Raw genomic sequence first — 23,444 nt, 5'->3', positions numbered from 1 at the left:
TTTAGCACATCACCTCTGTACCATGCTTGACATGAGGTCACTCCATTTGTGCTGTGATGTGCATTAGTGAAATGAGTGATGGGTCTGACACTTCAATTGTTCATAGGCCATGGCATTGTGAAAAGTCGAGCCATTGATTTGCATTAAGACACATTAAGTGAAATAAACTATTTTTTTAAAGCATTTTTTTGGGAGAAGCTTTTTGATTCGTATCTGAGAATGTGATGGAGGTATCAAGGCTTATGGAAGAGCAGAACAACAAGGGGAAATGATAAACGGAGAAAACGGGGCAAAATAGAAAATGGGGACTTATACAAAGCCCTTCCTTGGAACACCAAAATTTATATCCATCTCCAAGGCCTTCATCCGCTGTTTGATGGAATACTGCTCTCCCTTCTGGGCTGGAAACCTTGCCTCACGTCTTGATCAGGCCTTCAAGATCATTGGAATCTTCCGTGATGAAGCTGAGTCCATGGGCCTATCACTTTACCATCACAGACAGGTCAATGGTCTCTCTGTCTTCCATCTCTTCCTTTCTTGTCTTGCACCCTCTGCTCTTTCCATGCTTTATCCCCCCAGGTTTCTGCGGTGCTCACACGATCCTCCATCAACCCCCTTCTGGTAAAACAACCTAAATCCAGGATCAATGTTCACCACCATCTCAGTTAACCCCCAATCCAAAATGATAATCCTTTCTACCCTTGCTAACTCCATCCAAATCCCTCTAATTTTCCAGTTTTTCCTCCTTGGAGTTTCTTTCTGGATGAAGGTTTTGGTCACTGGTCTGAGCTGAGGACAGCAGAGGAAGTACTTGGTCAAGCATATAATTCTGTGGCAGTGACCACCTTTTGAGCCAGCTCAGCATCCACAGCTGCCTGCTGTCAGGGTTATGATCTTGGACGTAATCTGACCAAGACAGGTGATTTGGAGACTGTACTTCTCCCAGAGGCTTTCCAGAAAAATAAATGTTGGACTTGCCTGCCAGTAAAATCATTTTTTTTAGTGATGAAGACAGGGTTTTGATATATATATATATATATATATATATATATATATATATATATATATATATATATATATATATATATATATATATATATATATATATATATATATATATATATATATATATTGTTACGTTTGAGGGGGGTATGCATTCAAAGGGTAATTAGGATGTTTAATTAGGTATGCCATGCTGTTCGAGTTTACCAGGATCTTGATGTAATAAGTAGCAATTCAGTGGTGATAAGTAGTCTAGTAAATGTTCATTTCTTCAAGGGGGAAATGATAATTGTCACGTAATTAGATAGGGATACGGGATAGGGTAAGTGTGTCTGGTAAACCCCTTTTCGTCGTCCCTGGAGGCTGGCCGTGACGTCACAGAACAGGGCTGAGGATGGCTCCGCCCCGTGATCACGATTGGCGGAAGGCGACGGCGGTGGGCCAATAAAACGGCTCGATTGGAAGTGATGAGGACGGGAGGATAAAAAGGTTCTGTTCGGGGTCGAAAAGGAAGAGGAAGAAGATCGGGACAAAAAGATCGTGTTTTTTTGGTGTGGAGGCTGTTGCGCGGGAAGCGTACTTGTTGTTGTGCTGATTCGATCGTGTTCTTCATCGTGTCTTGGAGCCTTGCTGAGCCTCGTGCCTCACCTTGGTTGGCTCTGAGGTTCTGCTGACTCGGAGTACGGGGTCGAACGGCGGGCGGACCTGCCTCCCTTTCCTGCTCGCAATTTGGCGGCAGAACTGGTTCCCTGGCGGCTGTGAGCGGACTTGGGCCAGGACCAGGAGGTCGACAGCACCACGGTTTCTCCTGCCCCCCTCCCTGACGAGAGCAAGGCCAGCTCGTCCGACGCTGATCCAGGGACAGTTGCGTCCACACCACGGTCCAGCCTGACCACCAGAAGTAGCTACGTTTTGTGTGTGTGTGTGTGTGTGTGTGTGTGTGTGTGTGTGTGTGTGTGTGTGTGTGTGTGTGTGTGTGTGTGTGTGTGTGTGTGTGTGTGTGTGTGTGTGTGTGTGTGTGTGTGTGTGTGTGTGTGTGTGTGTGTGTGTGTGTGTGTGTGTGTGTGTGTGTGTGTGTGTGTGTGTGTGTGTGTGTGTGTGTGTGTGTGTGTGTGTGTGTGTGTGTGTGTGTGTGTGTGTGTGTGTGTGTGTGTGTGTGTGTGTGTGTGTGTGTGTGTACTTGGCGCCTTAGAGGGTTTGAGAATTGTATATTCATTGGAATTGTCTGTGTTTTCCCCATGCCCGATCCCACACCATCCCGTCGAATCGCCCCGGATCCCTTTTCTTGCCGAGTCTTGTTATTTCTGGTTAATAATAAAAACAAATAAACATCATCAACTCAGTGAAAAGTGACTCGTGCCACCTTCCTCGTCCCGTTTGCGGTAGAGCGATTAGAACCGCCATGTTGGGTTATAAATAAATAAACCACCTCCATCGTTTCGGCTCATTCTACATTGGCGGGACTGTTCAAGTCCCGTGGACGTCACATTGGTGTCAGGGTGTTGGATGTTCGAACCCCTCTAAATTATATTCGGTATCGGGAGAATATACCAGGATTAAAATCTCGCCACGAATTGGAAGAAAATTACTACAGAAAAGTGCGGGAAAATTTTGGCAGGATTTTTCAAATTAAAATTAATTGGCGGCAAACGGGACTTCTGCACCATGGCGGATGTGCAGATGTTTGAGGAGGAAGGCCACGTGTCTGGCAGCGAGTCGGGGGAAGAAGGGAGAGACGGGGGTAGGGTTGGAATCTCCCCCATTCCAAGCGTGGACCGTGCTTCATCGCCCGTAACGGGGCCGGCAGCGCCGGAAACCGGTGCGATGACGATCCAGACACTGTTGGAACGTTTAATAGCGGACATGACGGTACAAATGGCAAATCAATTCGTGACACAGAGGGCAGAAATGACGGCACAAATGGCAAAATGACGGCACAGGTGGCAGAAATGAGAGATCAATTGGGGGTAATGGGGGAACAGTTGGGTGCATGGATTGATTTAATGAGGGATGAATTGGGGGAAAAGATGGAGAAAATGAAAACTGAGATGCAGGAGTGTGTGGATGTTAAATTGGGAGAAATACAAAGCAAATTCGAGGATAGATTGGAGGAAACAAAGGTAGAAATTACATTGGAGGGGGAAAATATACGGAAAAAAATTGGTAGATAAAATTGATGCAACGAACATTCGGGTTGATAAAGTGGATGAAAGCCTGGAACGTCATCGTGCCTGTGTGGATGCTCGTATGCAGCTGCAAATAGAAGAGTGGGGAGAGCTGAGGAAGCAAGGGATGAATTTGGCGGAGGAGGTAAAAGGATTGGAGGCTCGTTTGGACGAACAAGATAAAATTATGAGCCAAGATGAAGTCTTGGATAAAGGCCTGGTAGAGCCGTCTTTTGTAAGTAGAGTGTCCGGGTTGGTTGAGGAGCAGCTACAAACTCGCGACGGAGCCTTGGAGGAGGTTGTGTGGGCCCAGAAGATCCTGCTGGAAGAGGTGAATCGGTCCATTCAACGTTTGGAACAGGAGGCAAAATTGACCCATGAGACCCTCACCACAAAACATCTTTGGCCACAGTGGGCTCCGAAATTGGATACGCAGCCACAAGGGTGTTTGATCCCTGGGCTGGATTCGGACAAGGGAGAAACTGAGAAGCGCGCCACCGTAAAAGTGATCCCCCTGGTAAATTTCGACGGGTCAGGGAGCGTTGAAGCTTTTCTGACGCAATTTGAGTGCATTTCCCGACTAAACGGGTGGAATGAGCGGGAACGTACAGGGAATTTGGTGGCAACGTTGCGGGGACCAGCCGCAGATGTGTTTATCGTGATCGCGGAGGGGATTTTGACCAGCTCCCACATTTGCGAGGCGTTGAGCCGTCGGTTTGGGTTTGTGGCAAACTGTGATCTGGTGCGGGCCCAGCTCCAGCACCGCAGATTAAAGCCGGGTGAGACAGTGCAGGAGCTGGCACAGGACATTTACCAATCAGTCAGGATCGCGTATCGGGACCTTACAGTGGAGGCATGGGACAGACTGGCACTAGAGAAATTTTTAGCTGCTCTTCCTGACCCTGAGGTCCGAGCGCTAGTGGAGTTACAGGATCCACCCACCGTTCACCGAGCGGCCGAGTGCGCGGCCAGGCTGGCCTCATGGAGTCGGCCGGGTCGGGTGCCCGAGAGGCCATCGGTGACGATCTGACAGGCAGAGATTCAGGATCAGGGAGGGGGGCTGGGAGAAATTGGCATTACCCAAATGTTTCAGGAAATTTGCCAGAAACTGTTAAGTTTGATAAGGGGTAATTCGGTAGTTGGTGTGCCAAAGCGGCGGGGTCCAGCCCAGCCAATAGAGCAATTCGATTATGGCCGAGGGGGTCCGGAACCGGAAGAGACATTACACCGATACCCACGGGGGCCTTTTATGGGGAGTTGTTTCCGGTGCGGGCGAAGAGGACACATACAACGATATTGCCGGTACCCGGCGATGGAGGGACCCTCCAATAGACTTTTAGACTCGGAGAGGGTGAATCCTCCTGCTGAACCGCCAGGTCTATACGAGATGCCCTTTCATAGGTCGGGTCCGGAGATCACTGTCGGGGGTCGGGGAGACTAGATTGGGCTGAGCATATACGGCCATGCTCGGCTGCTGAGATTGTGGCGAAGTGCCTTCCTTTGGTGGAAAAAAATGAATTGTGGGAAAATTGGTGAGGGTTTGTGAGTTCTGCTGGGTTTTAGAGTGACAATCGGGACAGTGGGTAATTGGAAACAAAGCGGGCACGAGTGGCTGTCCAATGGCTGGTGCGTGGATCGGGTGAGAAGTGCTGTGTGAGTTGTTTCAAGTTAAGAAGTGAAATGTATGGTGCACACGTTGATTTTTTATTGGACATGGTGTGATAACAGGGAAGGTCATGGTCGGCGAAGTGTTAGAAATGCAGGTGTCACATGTAAGGCCGATGGGGTGGGGGAGTCATGTGGGTTTTGTGGGTGGGGATGATGTGCTTGTCCGCAGGGATTGCTGAAGCTCACGGTGAGTGGGAATTGCGACCCCCTTCAAGGAGATTCACCACCTGGTGGCTAATGGTGACAGTGTCTGGAGGCAACTGGGAGAGGGTCTGGTTGGGCGACCAAGGCGGGTAGGACCTTGGCGACCCAGGAAGGCCAGAGGAGCCAGTGAGACCCCTTCCAGAGTGTTGTATGGGATTAGAGCTGATGGCTACCAAGGGGGAGGGAATCAAAGGGAGCGGGGCGGAGAAACGTTCGGGTTGGATTAAAGCTTACCTGTGGGCATGGTTGCACCTGAGATGCCCCCATCATCTTGTGGTAACCCACCCCACGGCCATGACGGGATTCAGCCTGCATGATTAAAATGAGGACCATGACCTAGAAATGTGATGATGACCATGGTGTGAGTGTTGTGAAGATGTGTGAGTCCCACTCGATCCCGCACAACTTGACATGTGCAGCAAGGGCATGATGTCCGCATAATTTTGGGGCAAGCAAATTTGAAAATTGGCTCCCCAGGTAACGCTGGGTCTATTAGCATCCACTGGGGGAGGCGGTCAAGTGTAAATATCCTGTGAATAGTGTCGTTAAGGCTTAGAGTAGGAATGTAAAGTATGTGTTGTGTTTTTGTGGAACCTTTTGTTTCCCCTCCCCAGATCACTGGAAGAGTGTTGGGCAAGAGCGATGATCCAGAAGATGGAGTGCAACTTTGCTCAGTGCTATCATGTGGTAAAAAACAAAAAACAAAAAAAAAACGAATGATTGTTTAGGCGAGGATAAGGCCATAAGGGGGTAATACATTAAGCAGGATAGGTAAGTTCGCTGCGACTCGCTGCCCATTGCCCCTCCTACTTTATTTCGTTAGGTTAATTAGGTGTGAGTCAGTCAGTGTTAAGGCTGGTACGGTCGCGCCTGTGATATACCTTGCAGGAGCTGCGGTATCAGAGGAGGGGGCAGTGTTACGTTTGAGGGGGGGGGTATGCATTCAAAGGGTAATTAGGATGTTTAATTAGGTATGCCATGCTGTTCGAGTTTACCAGGATCTTGATGTCATAAGTAGCAATTCAGTGGTGATAAGTTGTCTAGTAAATGTTCATTTCTTCAAGGGGGAAATGATAATTGTCACGTAATTAGATAGGGATACGGGATAGTGTAAGTGTGTCTGCGTAAACCCCTTTTAGTAGTCCCTGGAGGCTGGCCGTGACGTCACAGGATGTGACGTCACAGGATGGCTCCGCCCCGTGATCACGATTGGCGGAAGGCGACGGCGGTGGGCCAATAAAACGGCTCGATTGGAAGTGACGAGGACGGGAGGATAAAAAGGTTCTGTTCGGGGTCGAAAAGGAAGAGGAAGAAGATCGGGACAAAAAGATCGTGTTTTTTTGGTGTGGAGACTGTTGCGCGGGAAGCGTACTTGTTGTTGTGCTGATTCGATCGTGTTCTTCATCGTGTCTTGGAGCCTTGCTGAGCCTCGTGCCTCACCTTGGTTGGCTCTGGGGTTCTGCTGACTCGGAGTACGGGGTCGAACGGCGGGGGGACCTGCCTCCCTCTCCTGCTAGCAATTTGGTGCCAGAACTGGTTCCCTGGCGGCTGTGAGCGGACTTGGGCCAGGACCAGGAGGTCGACAGCACCACGGTTTCTCCTGCCCCCCCCCCCCCATGACGAGAGCAAGGCCAGCTCGTCCGACGCTGATCCAGGGACAGTTGCGTCCACACCACGGTCCAGCCTGACCACCAGAAGTAGCTACGTTTTGTGTGTGTGTGTGTGTGTGTGTGTGTGTGTGTGTGTGTGTGTGTGTGTGTGTGTACTTGGCGCCTTAGAGGGTTTGAGAGTTGTATATTCATTGGAATTGTCTGTTTTCCCCACGCCCGATCCCACACCATCCCGTCGAATCGCCCCGGATCCCTTTTCTTGCCGAGTCTTGTTATTTCTGGTTAATAATAAAAACAAATAAACATCATCAACTCAGTGAAAAGCGACTCGTGCCCCCTTCCTCGTCCCGTTTGCGGTAGAGCGATTAGAACCGCCATGTTGGGTTATAAATAAATAAACCGCCTCCATCGTTTCGGCTCATTCTACGTTGGCGGGACTGTTCAAGTCCCGTGGACGTCACAATATATATATATATATATATATATATATATATATATATATATATATATATATATATATATATATATATATATATATATATGGACTTGCGCCTGGATGGGTTTGAGGGAAGTGGAGTAGCGGCTGAAACCTGAATCCAAACCAGGTTTCTCTGACTGTGTTGAGATTATAAGTATAACAAGCTCATGCAAAAAGTTATGTCACCCTACATTGTCAATGTATGTTTGTTCTGTGATTCGCAACTCTCTGGTAGCATGCGAAGTCCTCACGCATGCACAATAAAAAGGAGGCCTTCAAGTCGAGCATGTTGTCAGACTGTCGGGATCGTGTGAGCAATCCAGTCGATAAGTACATGCATTCGGGTCATCGAGGTGCGACACATGGCATCAGAAGTTAACCCGAGATACGAAGGCAGTTTGATATAAGAAGATTGACGTGAAGTACAAAGTACGTTACTGAAGGATGGCTTTCAAACCACCAAAAGATTATTCCCTTCTCCACGCCGACGGCATGGCTTGAATGGCGCCAGAGATTTATATGCTATAGAATAGTGGAAAAGCTTGACAAGGAAGAAGGGAATGTACAGGTTAGTACTTTGTCATATGCAATGGGTGCGGAGGCTGAGCAGATATTCAGCCATTTCAAGTTTTCTGAAGATGAAAATGCCGATGATTTCAATACAGTGCTGGGTAAATCAAATGATCATTTCACACCAAAAAGTAACATGATTCATGAGAAAGCTACCTTCTCTCAAAATAAACCAAAATGATGGGGAAAGTGTTGAAGAATACGTGAGAAGTTTATATGAACTTTCTCAGGGAGATGAGTTTGCAAATAAAGAGAATATTCGAGATACGAAGGCTTGTGCTTGGATGAAATGACAAAGAGCTTTCAGAAAAACTTCAACTGCAAAGTGACTTCACTTTGACCATGCAGTGACTCTGGCTCGGCAGTATGAACAGGTTAAATCACAGATTCAGCAACAGACAGGGTTGGCTGGAGATGCAGCACGCATTAATCATGAGCAAATATATATATATATATATATATATATATATATATATATATATATATATATATATATATATATATATATATATATATATATATATATATATATATATATATTTATACATACATATCATCATCACGTATTGTGTGACTGTGTATAACACAAACTGTGTACAGGTACACCTTGGATAACGCAATATCGTTGAACACGAACCTATTATAATGAGTCAATAAATCATGGAAACTTTCATGACTTCCATGGAAACTTTCAAAGCAAGCCAAGGTTGGTTTTATAACTTGAAGCGGCACTCTTATCTGCACAGCATCTGCATTAGTGGTGAATCTGCAAGACCTGCTTCCCAGGCAGCCATAAAATTTCCTGAAGAATTGAAGCGGATTATTGAAAATGGCAACTATCAGACAAATTTAGTTTAATGCGAAATGCGGACAAAACAGGCTTATTTTGGAAGTGCATTTAAATGCACACTTTCATCTCCCATGAAGAAAAAAAAATGCTTCCAGATGTAAGGTTTCTAAAGATTGCCTTACCCACCCGTTGGGGAAATACAAGGATATAATATGCAAGGATATCAGACGCAGGTGGAGGCCATTCAGCCCATCATGCCTGTGCGACATCAACACCATACTCATTTATCAACACAAGATCCAAAGGGGGGGAATGCTAAAGATTACCTTACCCTCCTGTTGGGATAAATGACTGTCAATGTTTACTTTAAAAATAAACAGCATTGCACTGCACAACCTATTGTCATAACAGGAGGAGTCAATGAAACGTCAGTGTCTATGCTATTGTCGAAGTCGATTTCCTCTTTAAGCATTTGTAATTGGTGTGAATGAATAAAGACATTGTTCCTCACTAACACAATATTAATTGAACTTTGGTGAGATGCTGCAGTTGAGAGGATTCCATTGTAAACATGATTATCCTTGTATTCTGATGCATTTGGTTTCTGTAAAATGTACATCTGTCTTCAGTTGATATTGATTGTCATTTTAAATTAAAACTATGTAACAACTTGGAAATGTTGCACAAGCTCCAGGAAGGCTTAAGCATATCAATTAGTACATGATTAAACATAACTTTAGATATTTCTTATTTAATTCACAAATTTAATGAATATAATGCATGGCATCTGTGTAGCGGCACCAGTCAGAATATGAGAATGTAATGTTCTTTGTCAATGCTGAGAACATTCTGAAGTAATGATTCCATTCCTTGATCTGTGTTACTGTCTGTACCTCCAAAATCTGTGGGACCTGGAGGGGGTGTTTGTCTGCACAGCAGACAAGCCAAGTTTGTGTCTGTTTGTGCTCTTTTCTGATTGGCTGTAGCAACATTGTTTAGACTCTGTTCCACTCCTTCCCAGTGGTAGAAAGCAGTTATTTTGACTTGAAGCTTGAGAAAAGTTACTCTTTCCCAGATGAAAGGCTATTTCTCTTTTATCCTGCTTGTTCAATCATTTCCCCCACTCATCCCTGCTTCGATACATAAGGCTTGGATTAGGTCATCAATTTGAGAGTTTCATTGATGGAGATTTCTCCTGTACATGCACACATACACAATGTATTAAAGATTCTCCTTCATATGCTGAACCTGAGTGGAAATTGAGTCCATTTCTACCACATTATACAGTTGTATCCTGAACTTGGGCCATTACGATGCTCTAATTCCAATGTGCAATGTTTTCATGGGTGAGTCTGAGTAGCATTCAGTGGGAAGGAGATCCAAGGAAATTAATGAACCTGTCGAGGTTCATTCGAACCGAAATGATAGCCATTCAAATAATAATATAATAAAGGAAAACAGATTGTTGGAAGAGATGGCAGAAAAAAATACAGAAGGGTTTTCCTTCATGTATGTAATCCATACTAGGCTGAGGTCGCTGGCGTGCCATCGCAAATACCCACACTTCCCACTTATAGAAAAGTTGAAAGATTGCAAACAGTTTACCAGGAATGACCTAATATCAAATTTTGAGTTTTAAAAAAAGTCTTCTGTTTTCACTCCTGTAAGTCCCCCCCGAGGCATGAACCACGGGTCAAATCCAAAAACTCGTTACATATTTCATGTGTCCCTGAATGTTGATTGCATATATAAAGTTTCATTTAAAAAAATGTTTAAAAACATGCCTGTAATTACATTTTTCAGTAGATGACCTTTTGACCCCCACCAGAGGGGGTGGGGCCAAAAATGATACGACTCTTGCACATTCTTGCCACTTGATCATTACTACCAATTTTGGTGAAACTCTGCACAACTGTTTAGGAGGAGATAGTTTGACAGACAGATGGAATGAATGGACAGACAGACAGATGGAGCCACTTTCAATATCTCCTGCTTAAAAAAAAGATTTGGGATAATAATGGGATCAGTAATTTGCCCAATTTTTGTTGTTGTTGTTTTGAAAATGGCATCTGCGGTAACGTTTGTGTGACTGTGTATTTTGTTGCCAAATTGCTGCCCTCACCACAAATCCTCCTCAGGGAAAGTCTCAATTCTTGGGCTGTATTATTCATTGCAAATAATTCATCAGACATAATTCATAATGTTGTGTGTATTGTAATCTTGTGTGTTGTGTTTAGTTTTGTGCACCCATCATTTCGAGTCTCATCATCATTGCACCCAAGTCTCGAGATGATGCAGGGAAGTACAACATGTTGTATGTATGTATGTATGTGTGTATGTATGTATGTATGTACGTTTCATCTACTCTTCCAATAATATTTGACCGATGAAGCTGAAACTTTCTGGGATCAACGAGGGCTTCCTGAAGTTGTGCCTGTGCAAGTTTTATTTGATTCCATAAAGTTTGAATTTTTTATGTTGCTCATCATGGTATTTTCTTCCTTGGGGGGGGGGGTATGAGGGGGTGCTTTTGGGGTTATCCAAGTTATACAACCATGATGTATCATACATTCATACAAGTAAAACGCATGTTTTTGCTTCACATACGTAACCCAGTTATTTTTATTTTTGAGGGGCGATTGAGGGAGGGGTCTCTTATCTATAACCCATCCAAATAAAGGGATGTGTCAGAAGAACGTGTTGCATGCTTCGAACAAAGTCGACTGTCGGGTGGGTACTCTGCTAGTTCTGATAATGTCAAATTTATATGATACAGGCAGCTCAGGAGCTCTCAGTATATGACCTAGAGAAGAGCAGAGATACAAAAGTAGAGTAATAATAGGGTACAGTTTTGGAGTATTACAGCATTAAAGGAGTCAAGAGAGGATCGGGATTTCTCCACCTTGGCATGAGTGAAGTTCACATGCTCTGGGATGTTTTCAGTGAGGATGTGTAGAAAGGGTAGAGGAATGGTGAGATTAAAGGGTTCATGCCCTTTTCTTCAGGCAGATAATTAAGGCCGTCAGCCTTCGCATCCCAACCTTCAAGCGTGAAGGAACAAAGGAGGAGCATGCTCCAGAGACAGACAACCAACCCCCATCAAGCTATTCACTGTCAATGTCTGAAGATTAATAGAGTGTGGACAATTCAGTAAAATAGACGGTGGACTGCAAGCTGTACAAATCTACACCAATTAAAGCACCTTTAATATTCTTTCTTTAGAAGTTTTTGAAATATAAAGCATTGTTTGATTTAATTAAATGCTATTTCGGTGCCACAAAGGATTATAGTATCTTCAGTAGGCATTTGGTAAAAACGAAACAAAACATGGAATGACCTTTGCTCATTTTTCACCGTCATGTTCATCAAGCATGGCTAATTGAATTCATCTTTGATGAGTGATGTAGTTTTTGCTTTAAAGAACGTGTCAAAAAGGACCAACATAAAAAGCAATAAAAACATAACCCAAAATACTTTTCAGAAGATTTATGCAATTTTAATAAAAGAAATCAATTGTTGAAAAGAATATTTTTTTTCACATGTATGATGCAAATCAAGACTGATGAGGAACTGCTGGAGGGCAGCTTAAAGTCATCTTTTGTAATAAGATACATTGTATTGGGAAATAATTATGAATTTTGTCTGCTGGTTGGATCATTACCGAGGAGGAGCTGCATCTCTGCTGCAGTGCCCCCTGTCGATCAGGGCAGAAATTTGGAACTTAATTGGGATGCTGGCACAAAATCCCAGCTCTGTGTGAAAATACACTGGTATTTTCAACATCGAGCTGCTAATGATAGAGTGCATACACATATACACGAGTAGTCCTCTTCTTATTTTTTTGTGATTCTTCACCATTGAGAGATAGGTATATCATGACATCTCAAAACGTTTTGGACGGATTCAGAGGAAGCTTGGTGGACAGGTTGGGAGTGCGACAAGGAAGAATTGATTCGATTTTGGTGAAGATTTTAATCCGGATATGAGAATTTTTCAATTTTCTAAGTGATTCTTCACCATTGAGAAATTGGGCCAAAGCAATATGGAGCATATTTCAAAAATGTATTGGGCCTGATATGTTCTACTGGATCAGGCATGATGTGGCAGAAGTATGCACTCGACTGAGTTCCCTTCTAGTTTTTACCTGTTTTATTTTATTTTATTTTAAATAAAAGAAGATGTCTTCATTGGAGGCAGAATCTTGTCAATGGATCAGTTGCCTTCCCAAGGAGTGAGCTTGCTTTTCGAGAAAGATTGGCTGACTGATACGGTGGGTAGCAGTGTAGCAGCTGATGCATTGCTTGTTTGCTGTTGGTGGTTAAATGTCTTTCACTGACTGAAACAAAAAGCTGGAAGTACTCAACCGGTATAAAGTTCTAGAACACCCCCATTTTTCAGTTTTTAATGAAATTTAAGCAGTTCAAGTCCAGTGAATAACCTGAAATGGTACAAAGCTAAGCAGTAAACTGCCAGAGGTTAAAAAAAAGTTTAGGTTACCAAAAACTGAAAAATAATGTAAATTTCAGAGTTGTTAAAAAGCCCATTTCAGGGAACAAGTAATGGGTTAGTACCTGCAGCTGTTCTGCAGCAATGGAAGTAAATTAAGCCTTGAAAGTTGATGCAAACAATTCCTGCAGGTGTCCCAACTTTTGTTGATTAATTACAAACCCTCTGTCTGTATAAAAGCCGCATTGGAACAGACTGTGTTGCTACAACCTGTGAAGCATTATTTGGACAATATTGCACTGCAGGAAGTATTATATTGCTATCATAATCGCGAGAAAAAGACAATTAACAAAGGAAGACAGACAGACCATTGTCGATATATTACTAAAACTCTCATCTTGTATGTATGTTCCCAAAATACAGCCAAAATGGTACACGATAACGCAAAAAGTTTAGGGCCACCTTACTTACCATTCACCTTTGGTGTGCAGTATCAAGTTTCGTTCAAATCGGGCAACAAAAATATATATATAAAAAAACAATTCCCGATTCAGTCAAGTACTCCAGGAGAATTTGATCAATGCAAACAACCTCAGCGGTATAGTTCGCTGGAGCTATCTTTTTTTTTTTCTTGAAATTATTTTTTTCATCAACCGCTGTCACAACTGGTTCACGGGTCATATAGTAACCCTTAAAAGTGTACATCTTTCCTTAAGATAAATTGCAATGTGCGCCAAGGTGTCAGTGAGTACAGTTTCCTACACCATCAAAAGGCACTTGGAAACTGGAGGAAACTCTGACAGGAAGAGGTCTGGCAGACCCAAAGCCACAACACAATCAGAAGACAAGTTTCTGAGAGTCAACAGCTTGAGTGATCGGTGCCTCAAATGACAGCAGCTTCAAGCACAGCTTAACACTGGTCGAAGTAAGGGAGTGTCAGTTTCAACTGTGAAGAGAAGACTTCGAGCTGCAGGTTGGACAGGTCGAGTGCCTGGAAGAAAGCCATTATGAAGATGACAAAATAAGAAAAAAGAGGCTTGCTTGGGCTATGAAGCACCACCAGTGGACTACTGAAAACTGGAAGAAGGTTTTATGGACCGATTAATCAAAATTTGAAAACTTCGGTTCATCACGGAGGGTTTTTGTACGCCGTCGAGTCGGCGAAAGGATGGTTCCTCAGTGTGTGACACCAACTGTCAAACATGGAGGAGGAAACGTGATGATCTGTGGCTCTTTAGCTGGATCTGGAGTTGGCGACTTGCACAGAGTGACTGGCACCCTGAATGAAAAGGGCTACAACAGCATTTTGCAGTGCCATGCAATACCCTCTGGTCTATGCCGAGTTGGTCAGGGGTTCATGGTACAGCAAGATAATGACCCAAAACATACCTCCAGACTATGTCAGAACTACCTTCGAAGAAAAGAACAAGACGGTAGCCTTCAAATCATGGAATGGCCAGCACAGTCTCCAGACTTAAACCCCATCGAGCTGATTTGGGATGAACTGGACAGAAGGGTGAAAGCAAAGCAACCGCAAGTGCAACACATTTGGGGGAAGTTCTGCAACAGTGTTGGGAAGAACTTTCCGAACAGTATTTGATTTCCATTGTAAAAGAATGCCACGAGTATGTTCGGCTGTTATATCTGCAAAAGGTGGCTACTTTGATGGGTCAAAAATTGAAATTAAATTTTGTTCAACAAAACGATTCCATGATTTCTTTTTTATCTGCAATTGTTTATTTGTTCTATGCTTTAATTTCAGAGTACATTATATTAATACGCGAAGCCATATTGTGTGGACGTATCTCCTCCGAAACTGCCAGACGGATTCTTGCCACTTTCGGCCTGCGGGTGCTCTGTGGTCTATTGTACAGCATTGGCTATGTGAGATCGCATCAGATGGACAGGTTTGGGAATTTTTGGTGATTTTCTATTTTTTACATTTTATTGCATGGTGGCATGTGACGTCACCGCTGAGAGGTGTAATGACGTCTGACATCATCTGTCATTTGCTGACGTCATTACGTCTGTCGTCGACAGACAGTCACCGCTGAGAGGCATAATGTCTCAATCTGACAATCAGTTGCAGAGAAAAACACGAAAGTTCTGTGTGGACAAAGAAAGACAGACAGACAGACAAACAGCCAAATGAAAAATCATTCAGAGTGACACTTGGCAAAACAGCACAAAGTAGAATGGCACTCGGTGGAGTGCATACCTCTGCCAGGTGGAACAGTTCATGTCGTATCCCTCTGATGGGCTGAATCCGGACCAAAATCCAATCTGCTTGTTCTTGTCACATATCCAACTCATCCACTATGTTTTGTCATAACTCCACCATGTTTTTGAACACAACTTTTTGATTGATATATATATATATATATATATATATATATATATATATATATATATATATATATATATATATATATATATATATATATATATATATATATATATACATGTTTTTGGCCATATCTAAATTTTAGATTAATTGGAGGTTGAATTCATTGACCTGAGAAGCAAATCGTGTTCAAATTTCATTTACTCCTGGGATATTTATCCATGGATATTTATCAACACTAATAAAAGTCAGAGTGCGTTTGTATCTCCTCCAGAACTCCAAGACCACGAAACCTTGCAGCCTGAAACTTTGCATGCATCCTAAGAAAACTCCAAGGAAGTGCAGGAGTGAAAATTGGGTGCTTGGATTCATTAAAACCAATTTTGAAGATAATTAACGACCTTATTTAATTATATCCTTCAGCAGGAGCATTGCAGGAGTGAAAATTGGGTGCTTGGGTTCATTAAAACCAATATTGAAGATAATTAACGACCTTATTTAATTATATCCTTTATCAGGAGCATCGTCGGCCACCTCACTCTCCGTGGGGTCTGAAGGCATATCCTGGGTTACCTTGATGGGGTCTGAAGCCGCCATGTTTTTTGGCCTGCTCAACCAGACTTTGACTTGGAACATGCCACAATGATTTCTTCATGATAAAGTTTTCTTTCACTTTCCTCATTCATATTATCGAATGCCTGATCATATCCATCCATTGGGACCATACTATACTCTATGCAGAGCGTTGGTGCTGCCAAAGCAGTCTCCTTGGCTATTGGGCACAATCCTGGACGGGTCACCACTCCGACACAGTATTCCAACATGCTGGCACTCATTTTGCTGACCTCGGAAGGATGGCAGGCAGAGTCAACCCCACTTGGTATTAATTCAACAGCCAAGTGGGATCATACAATGAATTGCTGGGAACATTGCAATTCTTATAAATGCCCAGAGACGCCAGCGTTTTGTGGCTTTATTTAATTTACGCACATGCCATAACCCTGAGAATCTCATAAACCAAGCCAAATTAAAAAATTTAAGCTCCAGATTTGAACTTAGCAGCAGTTCCGACTGCTAAGAAAGTGTTCATTCGTCCAATTTGGGCATTGCATGGGCATTTCCAGGTGCATGGGTTTATTGATGGCAATTGGTAATTGTTTGCCAAGCCAGGCGTTCCGTTGGAGTGCTTGCTCGAGTAATTAAGCCACTTGCCGAAAGCCCTACAGTGTATAGCAGTACAGTTCATGTCCCAATCAGGATGTACAGTTGACATTTTCTATACAACGTCGAGGTACGTATGCAGCAAACACTGATGTGGTACATATGGGTAGATTTCTATCTGTAGGGACTCTTTGTGGGTGTTTGGGCATGCCATGCCTGTTACGGGTGTCGTGGTCACAAAGTTTCATCCCATATCATATTGAGGTTTTATCAGGGGTTTTTTTGGCCTCTTGACTATTTCTAAAGCAATTGGTTACCTGGTGGGATTCACAAAGGTTTTATGGTTTCTCTTTTTGAGTTTCAAAGCAAATACATATTTGATAACACCCGATACCCGAGCCGTTTGCCATATTAACATATTTTCTAAATTACTGAGCAAAATTTTTTTCCACCCATTGCACGCAGCTGTTTATAAATGTTGATGTTAATGCACACCTCCTTGAAACGTTTATATCGATGCAACATTGCTATTTAAATTTGTTTATTGTAATTCCCCCCAAACAATGTTGAAAGCTACTCAAGGTTTTTGGGTTGTACACAATACAAACTGTAGTAGGTAATCACAATGACTCCAATCTGCTGATTCTCGAAAAATTGCCAAATCAGGGAAGGACTAATATATTTGTAATATGTTTGTCTCCGGACGTGTCCAGGCGGTGTTTGTCTGTCTTGGAGGTGTTCGTCTCTGGACGAGTCTGGGTGATGGTTGTCTCCAGACGTGTCTGGGTGGTGTTTATTTCTGGACTGTGTTTATCTCTGGACATGTCCAAACGGTGTTTGTCTCTGGGCTGTATTTTTAGAATGACCGGTAGAAAATGGATTTTAGACTATTTTGTTTCCATCTTCACTGTTATTCTATGCAGAATCATTTTGATGAGACATTATGGATCGTAACTAATGTTCCACCACAAGTCTGCCTGCCATTCCCCCACCCCTCCTCAATCTCCCTCCGTCATCGCTCACACACCCTCCTCACTTCCCCTCTCTCCTTTCTCTTTTCCCCTCCACCTCCTTACTCTCCCCTCTCTCTCTCCCACCACTCGTTTTCTCCTCATCCCCCTTTAGTATTCCAGTCAGTGAAGTGACGGGTTGTATTTGCCCGTCTATATAATACAAGGGAGGTGCAAAGCGCCACTCCCTTTATATGGGACGGTTTCTCTGTATGCAACTTTAACACAGGGACTGAAAATTCGTTTCTCACCTTCTACTTGATGAAATCGGCTGAAAATTTCGGAATTAAATCATTTGTAGATCAAGGCGATTTCAGCAATGTCTATTTTCGCATTCTGGAGTTTTTATCGAAAACCCTCGAAATTCACGTTGGTGTCTGTCATTCTGTCAGTCAGTCCATCCGTCCATTCGTCCTAAATGAGTTGGCACTCGTATCTCAAAGGCGATACATTGAAACTTGCTGAAACTTAGAATATAGATCGACCAATACATCTAATTAATGGCTTTCAAAACAAACTCCACCTAAGTGCCATAGTTTTTAATTTTATGTTAGTTTTTGCTAATTAGCTATAAGTTCGAGTTCTGTTCTTGTGCGGTCCAAGTATGCAACCGCAGTGTTGTTCGAAGCAGAGACTCCAGCAGCAATGAAGGGAAGTGCGAAGCGCCCTCCCTTTTCTGGAGCAGTTTCTCTGCATGCAACTTTAACACAGGGACTGAAAATTCTTACGGGAGTGGGGGGGGGGTTGCCCCCCTCCCAAAACAGGTGTTTGCTTTCTTCTCTGAAACTACACACACAATTTTGATGAAAATTGACCACAACCTTCATCATCCATGATGTAGCAAAGTTTGTTCATAACATAAAGAAACAATCCAGGTCTCAGGGGTGTACAGGGTGGTGCCCCCTACATGTACAATTTTTGATGAAAATTGACCACAACCTTCATCTCACGTGAATCTACCAATGTTTGTTCATGGTGTTTAAAGAAAAAACAAAAATTGGGGTCTAAGAGAGTTTACTGGTTGGAAAGTTTGCCCCCAAAATAGGTATTTGCTAACATTGGTCTGTTGGTGCATTTTGCTGATTCCTTCCCATGTTGACTTCCTCCTCAGTATCATTATTCGACCAGGTGAGCGCCAAGGGATATTGCACATATTTTTGCACATAGGGGCAAACCCCAAAAAGATGGACATAGAAATTCAAATCCAGTTGTAAAATAGACAAATGCAAGGGCTCATAAATTGTTGAATTGTAAGACAAAAGTTCGTGAAATTTTGAGTATGAATAGACGGACACTTGTTGAGACTTCGAAGCTACCCATAGCCGCATAATTATTTTATAGATAGGGGTAAGATCAGTCAGTCTATTATTACAGACAAGTGACAGACGTGGTGTGGCAGCCATGTTGGAAAAATGGAAGAACTTTGGACCTCTGTATCTCCTAAACCACAGCATGGAAATTTTTTTTGAAACAGCACCTGGCCACTACACTGCATGGTGAATTAGTGTGATTTGACTATGACATAATCGGTGAAGTTGTATCCCGGTCAAAATTCGATATGTAGAATGCTGCATTCAATCAGTATGAAAATTTGTGAGGTTCATCTCGGGATATGCCTGCTGTTGGCTTAATGGTTAGGGTGGTGGGCTTGGTATCTGAGGATCCTGAGTTCAAATCCCCCTCAGCTGTTGAATTAATATCAGGTGGGGTTGACTCTGCCTGTCATCCTTCCGAGGTCGGCAAAATGAATGCCAGCTTGTTGGTATCCTGTATCGGAGTGGCGACCTGTCCAGGATTGTGCCCAATAGCCAAATAAACTGCTTAGGCAGCACCAACGATCTGCTCAGAAAATGGTCCCAATGGATGGATGGACCTGGGGATACATTGGACGACAGAAAAAAAATTTATGACACCATCTGTCATGTGGTTTCGCAGCCATATTGCTTTTTTGTCTTTTTTTTTGAAAGGAAAAATCTTCTCCAGAACCGCTATAAAGATCGAAGTGAAACTCCACAAAAATGATCGACTAACGATGTTGAATAAAATTTGATAACTTTGGCATCATAGGTCACATGGTCTGGCAGCCTTCTTGGATTTACCCAAAAACCTTCCAAATCTTCTCCAGAACATCTGCACAGATTGAGGGGAAATTTCACACTCCTATTCACCATGCCTTAGTGATACTTGAATAATTGAAAAAAAGTCACATGGTTTGGCAGCCATATTGGATTGAAGAAAAATATTAAATAATGTTTTCTCTGGATCCACTCATCAGATTGAAGCCAAATCTACCAAATATCATCAAACACTATCACAGCATCGTGTTGAAATGATGACACCATAGGTCACGTGGTATGGCAGCCATATTGGGTAGAAAAATAAACCTTATCGATCAAAATGAAACTTCACACCTGTGATCCACCACCACATGTTGGACAGATTCCAAATGTTCAATGGCATTGGTCACATGGTTTGGCAGTCATGTTAGCTTGAGAGCCAAAAATTAAAAAACCTTTTTCTCCAAAACCGTTTACCAGATCGATGTGAAACTTGTTGCTTTCCATGGCGCAAAGGCAATGGAACACAATTGAAAAGGTTTGCATCAATCGCCACAGCAGTTTCTGAAATATATATTTTCAATATTTTCCTTGAAACAGATGTGACTGCCACACCACTTGATAGAGGATGTCATTTTAAAATCATGTATATGCAGCAAGGACGGTGGGTAATCACTGTAAAGTCAAGTATTGATTTGTTAAACGGTTTCAGAGAAATATTGTTTAATTACTTCCATAAAACCAACGTGGCTGCCACATCATGTGACTGATGAGGTCATTGTAAAATATAATATTTGCAGTAGCAGTAGTGGATCATCACTGCAAATCCTCCTATCAAAAGGTTAAGCAGTTTCAGAGAAATAATATATTTTTTAATATGATCGACTTGGCATGGAGAATTTTGTTTGAAAATTTCAACATCATCAGTCACATGGTCTCGCAGCCAGATTGGACAAAAAACCTTATCCGTTCAATGCAAAACTCCAAAGAAGTGATTGGCCACCCATTCTGAATTTCATTTGATGAAGAGGACGTTGTGGGTCAGGTGTCCGATTGAAGAGGTCTGTGTCGAAGCGGGGAGTTATGTTTTTTTTTTTCACAAGTGAAATTTCACTAAATTTTCACCATGGATGTGACTACTCATAAAGAATGATTTTGTGATAATTATGATGTCAGAGATCACATGGTATGGCAGCAATGTTGGAAAAAAGGAAAAACTTTGGACCTCTGCATCTCCAAAACCACTACATGGAAAAAAATTGAAACTTGGCACATGTGAAGTACTCCACATGAGAAAAAAGTGATTTTTTTTGGACGATGTCATACGGGCCTTTTTAATGACGTCATAATTGCATATGTCAAACACTTTATTCGATTAGGATGAAAACTTTTGAGGGTCATCTCAGGCTAAATTGTAATTGGCAAAAAAATTGATGGCATCGGTCACGTGGTTCAGCAGTGATATTGTTTTTAACATAAAACCTTCAAAAATCTTCTCTGTAATGGCTAAACAGATCAAGGCTGAACTTTGCAGCTATGATCACCTATCCATGAGGAAAAAAACTTCTCCACCTATGACATCATCAGTCACATGGTTTGGCAGCTTTGATTTTTGAAGAATAAACATATTAAAATCTTCTTCTCCAGAACGGCTTTAAAGATTGATGGGAAACTTAACTTACATGTTCCCAATGATTTGGAGATACCAGGGTATTCACAAATAATTAACAGGTGACATGGTCTGGCAGCCATATTAGTTTGAATGAAATTCTTGCATAAAATACTTCTCTTGAACTGGTTCATCAATCGATGTGAAATGTGACGGTTATGATGTGTAATATATGTTTTAAAATTCAACCTGATCGTACGCATGGTCCGGCAGCCAGAATTATTTAATATTTTAAATCTGGGTTCAGGGCTTGAAAATCAAACTGGGTACAAGTATGTATAATGCTGTAATAATGTGGGCGGAGGCATATCAGGCAACGTCTTGATGTCGACGGTTGTTGTTGTGGTCACTCAATACAATTGGCCGAACAGTAGAAAAAGTTAAGTTTAATGCTTTGGCCATTTCACATTTTCTTGTGTAAAAATGGAGGAAGAGGGAACACAGCCTTGCTTAAAGTAAGTACACTTAGTTATAAGAATCACTACATTTTTTAATTTTTCAGATTTCACCCTAGATTTTGACACTTAATTCGTCCACAAGCTCCGATCCTAAAATCCGAATACAGAATTTGATTATATACTTTAACTAGTCCGTGAGAAGACATTGTGGAAAATTGCATCATGGAATGCATAACATTGCTCAAAGCTCCTAATTTCAAAACTATAGCACCTAAAAAATTGATGTATACAATGATTCAGAGCGATGATGATCAGGCATTTGATGATATGAGTGAGGAAAGTGAAAAAAAGAATTTGAGTGATTTATCATACAGAAACTGGAGCGGTCTGTTCCAATTCAAGGCATTGTTGAGCAGGCCAAAACAAAATGGCGACTTAAGACCACTGTGAGCTGACAGCAGGCTGACAAAGATGGTGCGCCACCATCTTGGTCAGGCTTTTTTATGATGAGTACCCCGTTAAATATCTTCAAAAAGGGTGTTTAAATCTACTTATATACCCAGTTTTCATTCATGCACTCTGAAGGAGTTCCATTGGGATGCATGAAAAGTTTTAGGCCACCAGTTTTCAAGGATTTGGAGTTATTGAGGAGACACACACACACTGAAACATTCACACACACACACACACACACACACACACACACACACACACACACACACACACACACACAGTGAGTGGCTTATCATCCATTTGCCTGGGAAGAGGGGATAACCACTCACTTATGATGATGGACAGGAAGTCTGTGATTCCTTTTTCCAGGTTGCAGGCCAGCAATTTGCAAATAAAATACACTTGTAAAGCTTAGTAAGTTGACTAACACTGCAGTTAGACAATCGAGCAGGTGACAATGATTTATGCAGTTTGTGGTACTGCATTTATTCCAGAATATATCTGTTTCATTGGAAGATCGTATTTACTGTGTAAGGGGCAGGGAAACAGGGTGGATATGTGGCAAGCACTCCTTCTTTTTCTAGACCTATGCAACAAATGGTGGTATGACATTTGTCCATATTCACCAATCCAATTATGTGTGTGTGTGTGTGTGTGTGTGTGTGTGTGTGTGTGTGTGTGTGTGTGTGTGTGTGTGTGTGTGTGTGTGTGTGTGTGTGTGTGTGTGTGTGTGTGTGTGTGATAAAAGGCAGCTTCTCTCACAAAACAAATACCTTTTTGGCTCAATTAAATCATTGACCCACTATGCCTCTATATTAATAAATATTTCATTAAAAATACCAAATTTAGTCGAGTAATATCTTTAACTTTCATAAAACTGACAAGAAATTTTAGTGTCTAAAACTATTGATTCAATTAATCATATTGCAAACTATTTTAGCATGGATATCAGCACAAATGATTCTATAAAAACGTGCCTTGTGGAGGAGTTCACCAATCATGCCATTCCAGGAACCGTCAGACTCCAGATTGCCGTAGCGATGGTCAGGGGCCATGTAAATCTCGTAGGCAAAGCCAAGAGATTGTGCAAGAGAATCCAACACGTCGATAGAAAATCCACGAAACCGCTTGGGTTTACCCAGAACATTCTCCGACAGCATGACAAAGGGTTCCTCCTAATGAAAAATGAGGGAGGGATGAATGCTTTCAATTCATATGACTCAAGAATATTTAAGACACAGATTTATATTTTGAAAATAAAACCAATGACGAGGAATGAAAAGGCATTCAAATGAAACCCAAGAGTGAAGGATGAAGCAGAAATAATTTATCGATTCAAACGACATGTCTCTTTAGAAAAGAAACAGAAGACACTTTCTGAAATAAATGTTTACAAAGAACCTAACAAAGCAAAACGTG

The 23,444-nt window shown here is 42.3% G+C and overlaps 1 protein-coding gene across 3 annotated transcripts in view; it reads right to left on the bottom strand.

Annotated features, from left to right (window-relative positions):
- LOC147027249 (glutamate receptor ionotropic, delta-2-like) overlaps positions 1-23,444 on the bottom strand; it is a 675,131-nt gene that overhangs the window by 88,397 nt on the left and 563,290 nt on the right. For all 3 annotated transcript variants that reach the window (XM_085883508.1, XM_085883507.1, XM_085883509.1), the window contains exon 10: positions 22,999-23,200. In XM_085883508.1, coding sequence (XP_085739634.1) covers positions 22,999-23,200 — 202 coding nt within the window. The remainder of the gene's footprint in view (positions 1-22,998; positions 23,201-23,444) is intronic.

The sequence above is a fragment of the Eptatretus burgeri genome, chromosome 5 (assembly GCF_056783735.1).
Source record: "Eptatretus burgeri isolate ZD-2024b chromosome 5, Ebu_testis_v1, whole genome shotgun sequence".
NCBI classification, from domain to species: Eukaryota; Metazoa; Chordata; class Myxini; order Myxiniformes; family Myxinidae; genus Eptatretus; species Eptatretus burgeri.
This window is presented reverse-complemented; position numbering and strand designations above follow the sequence as displayed.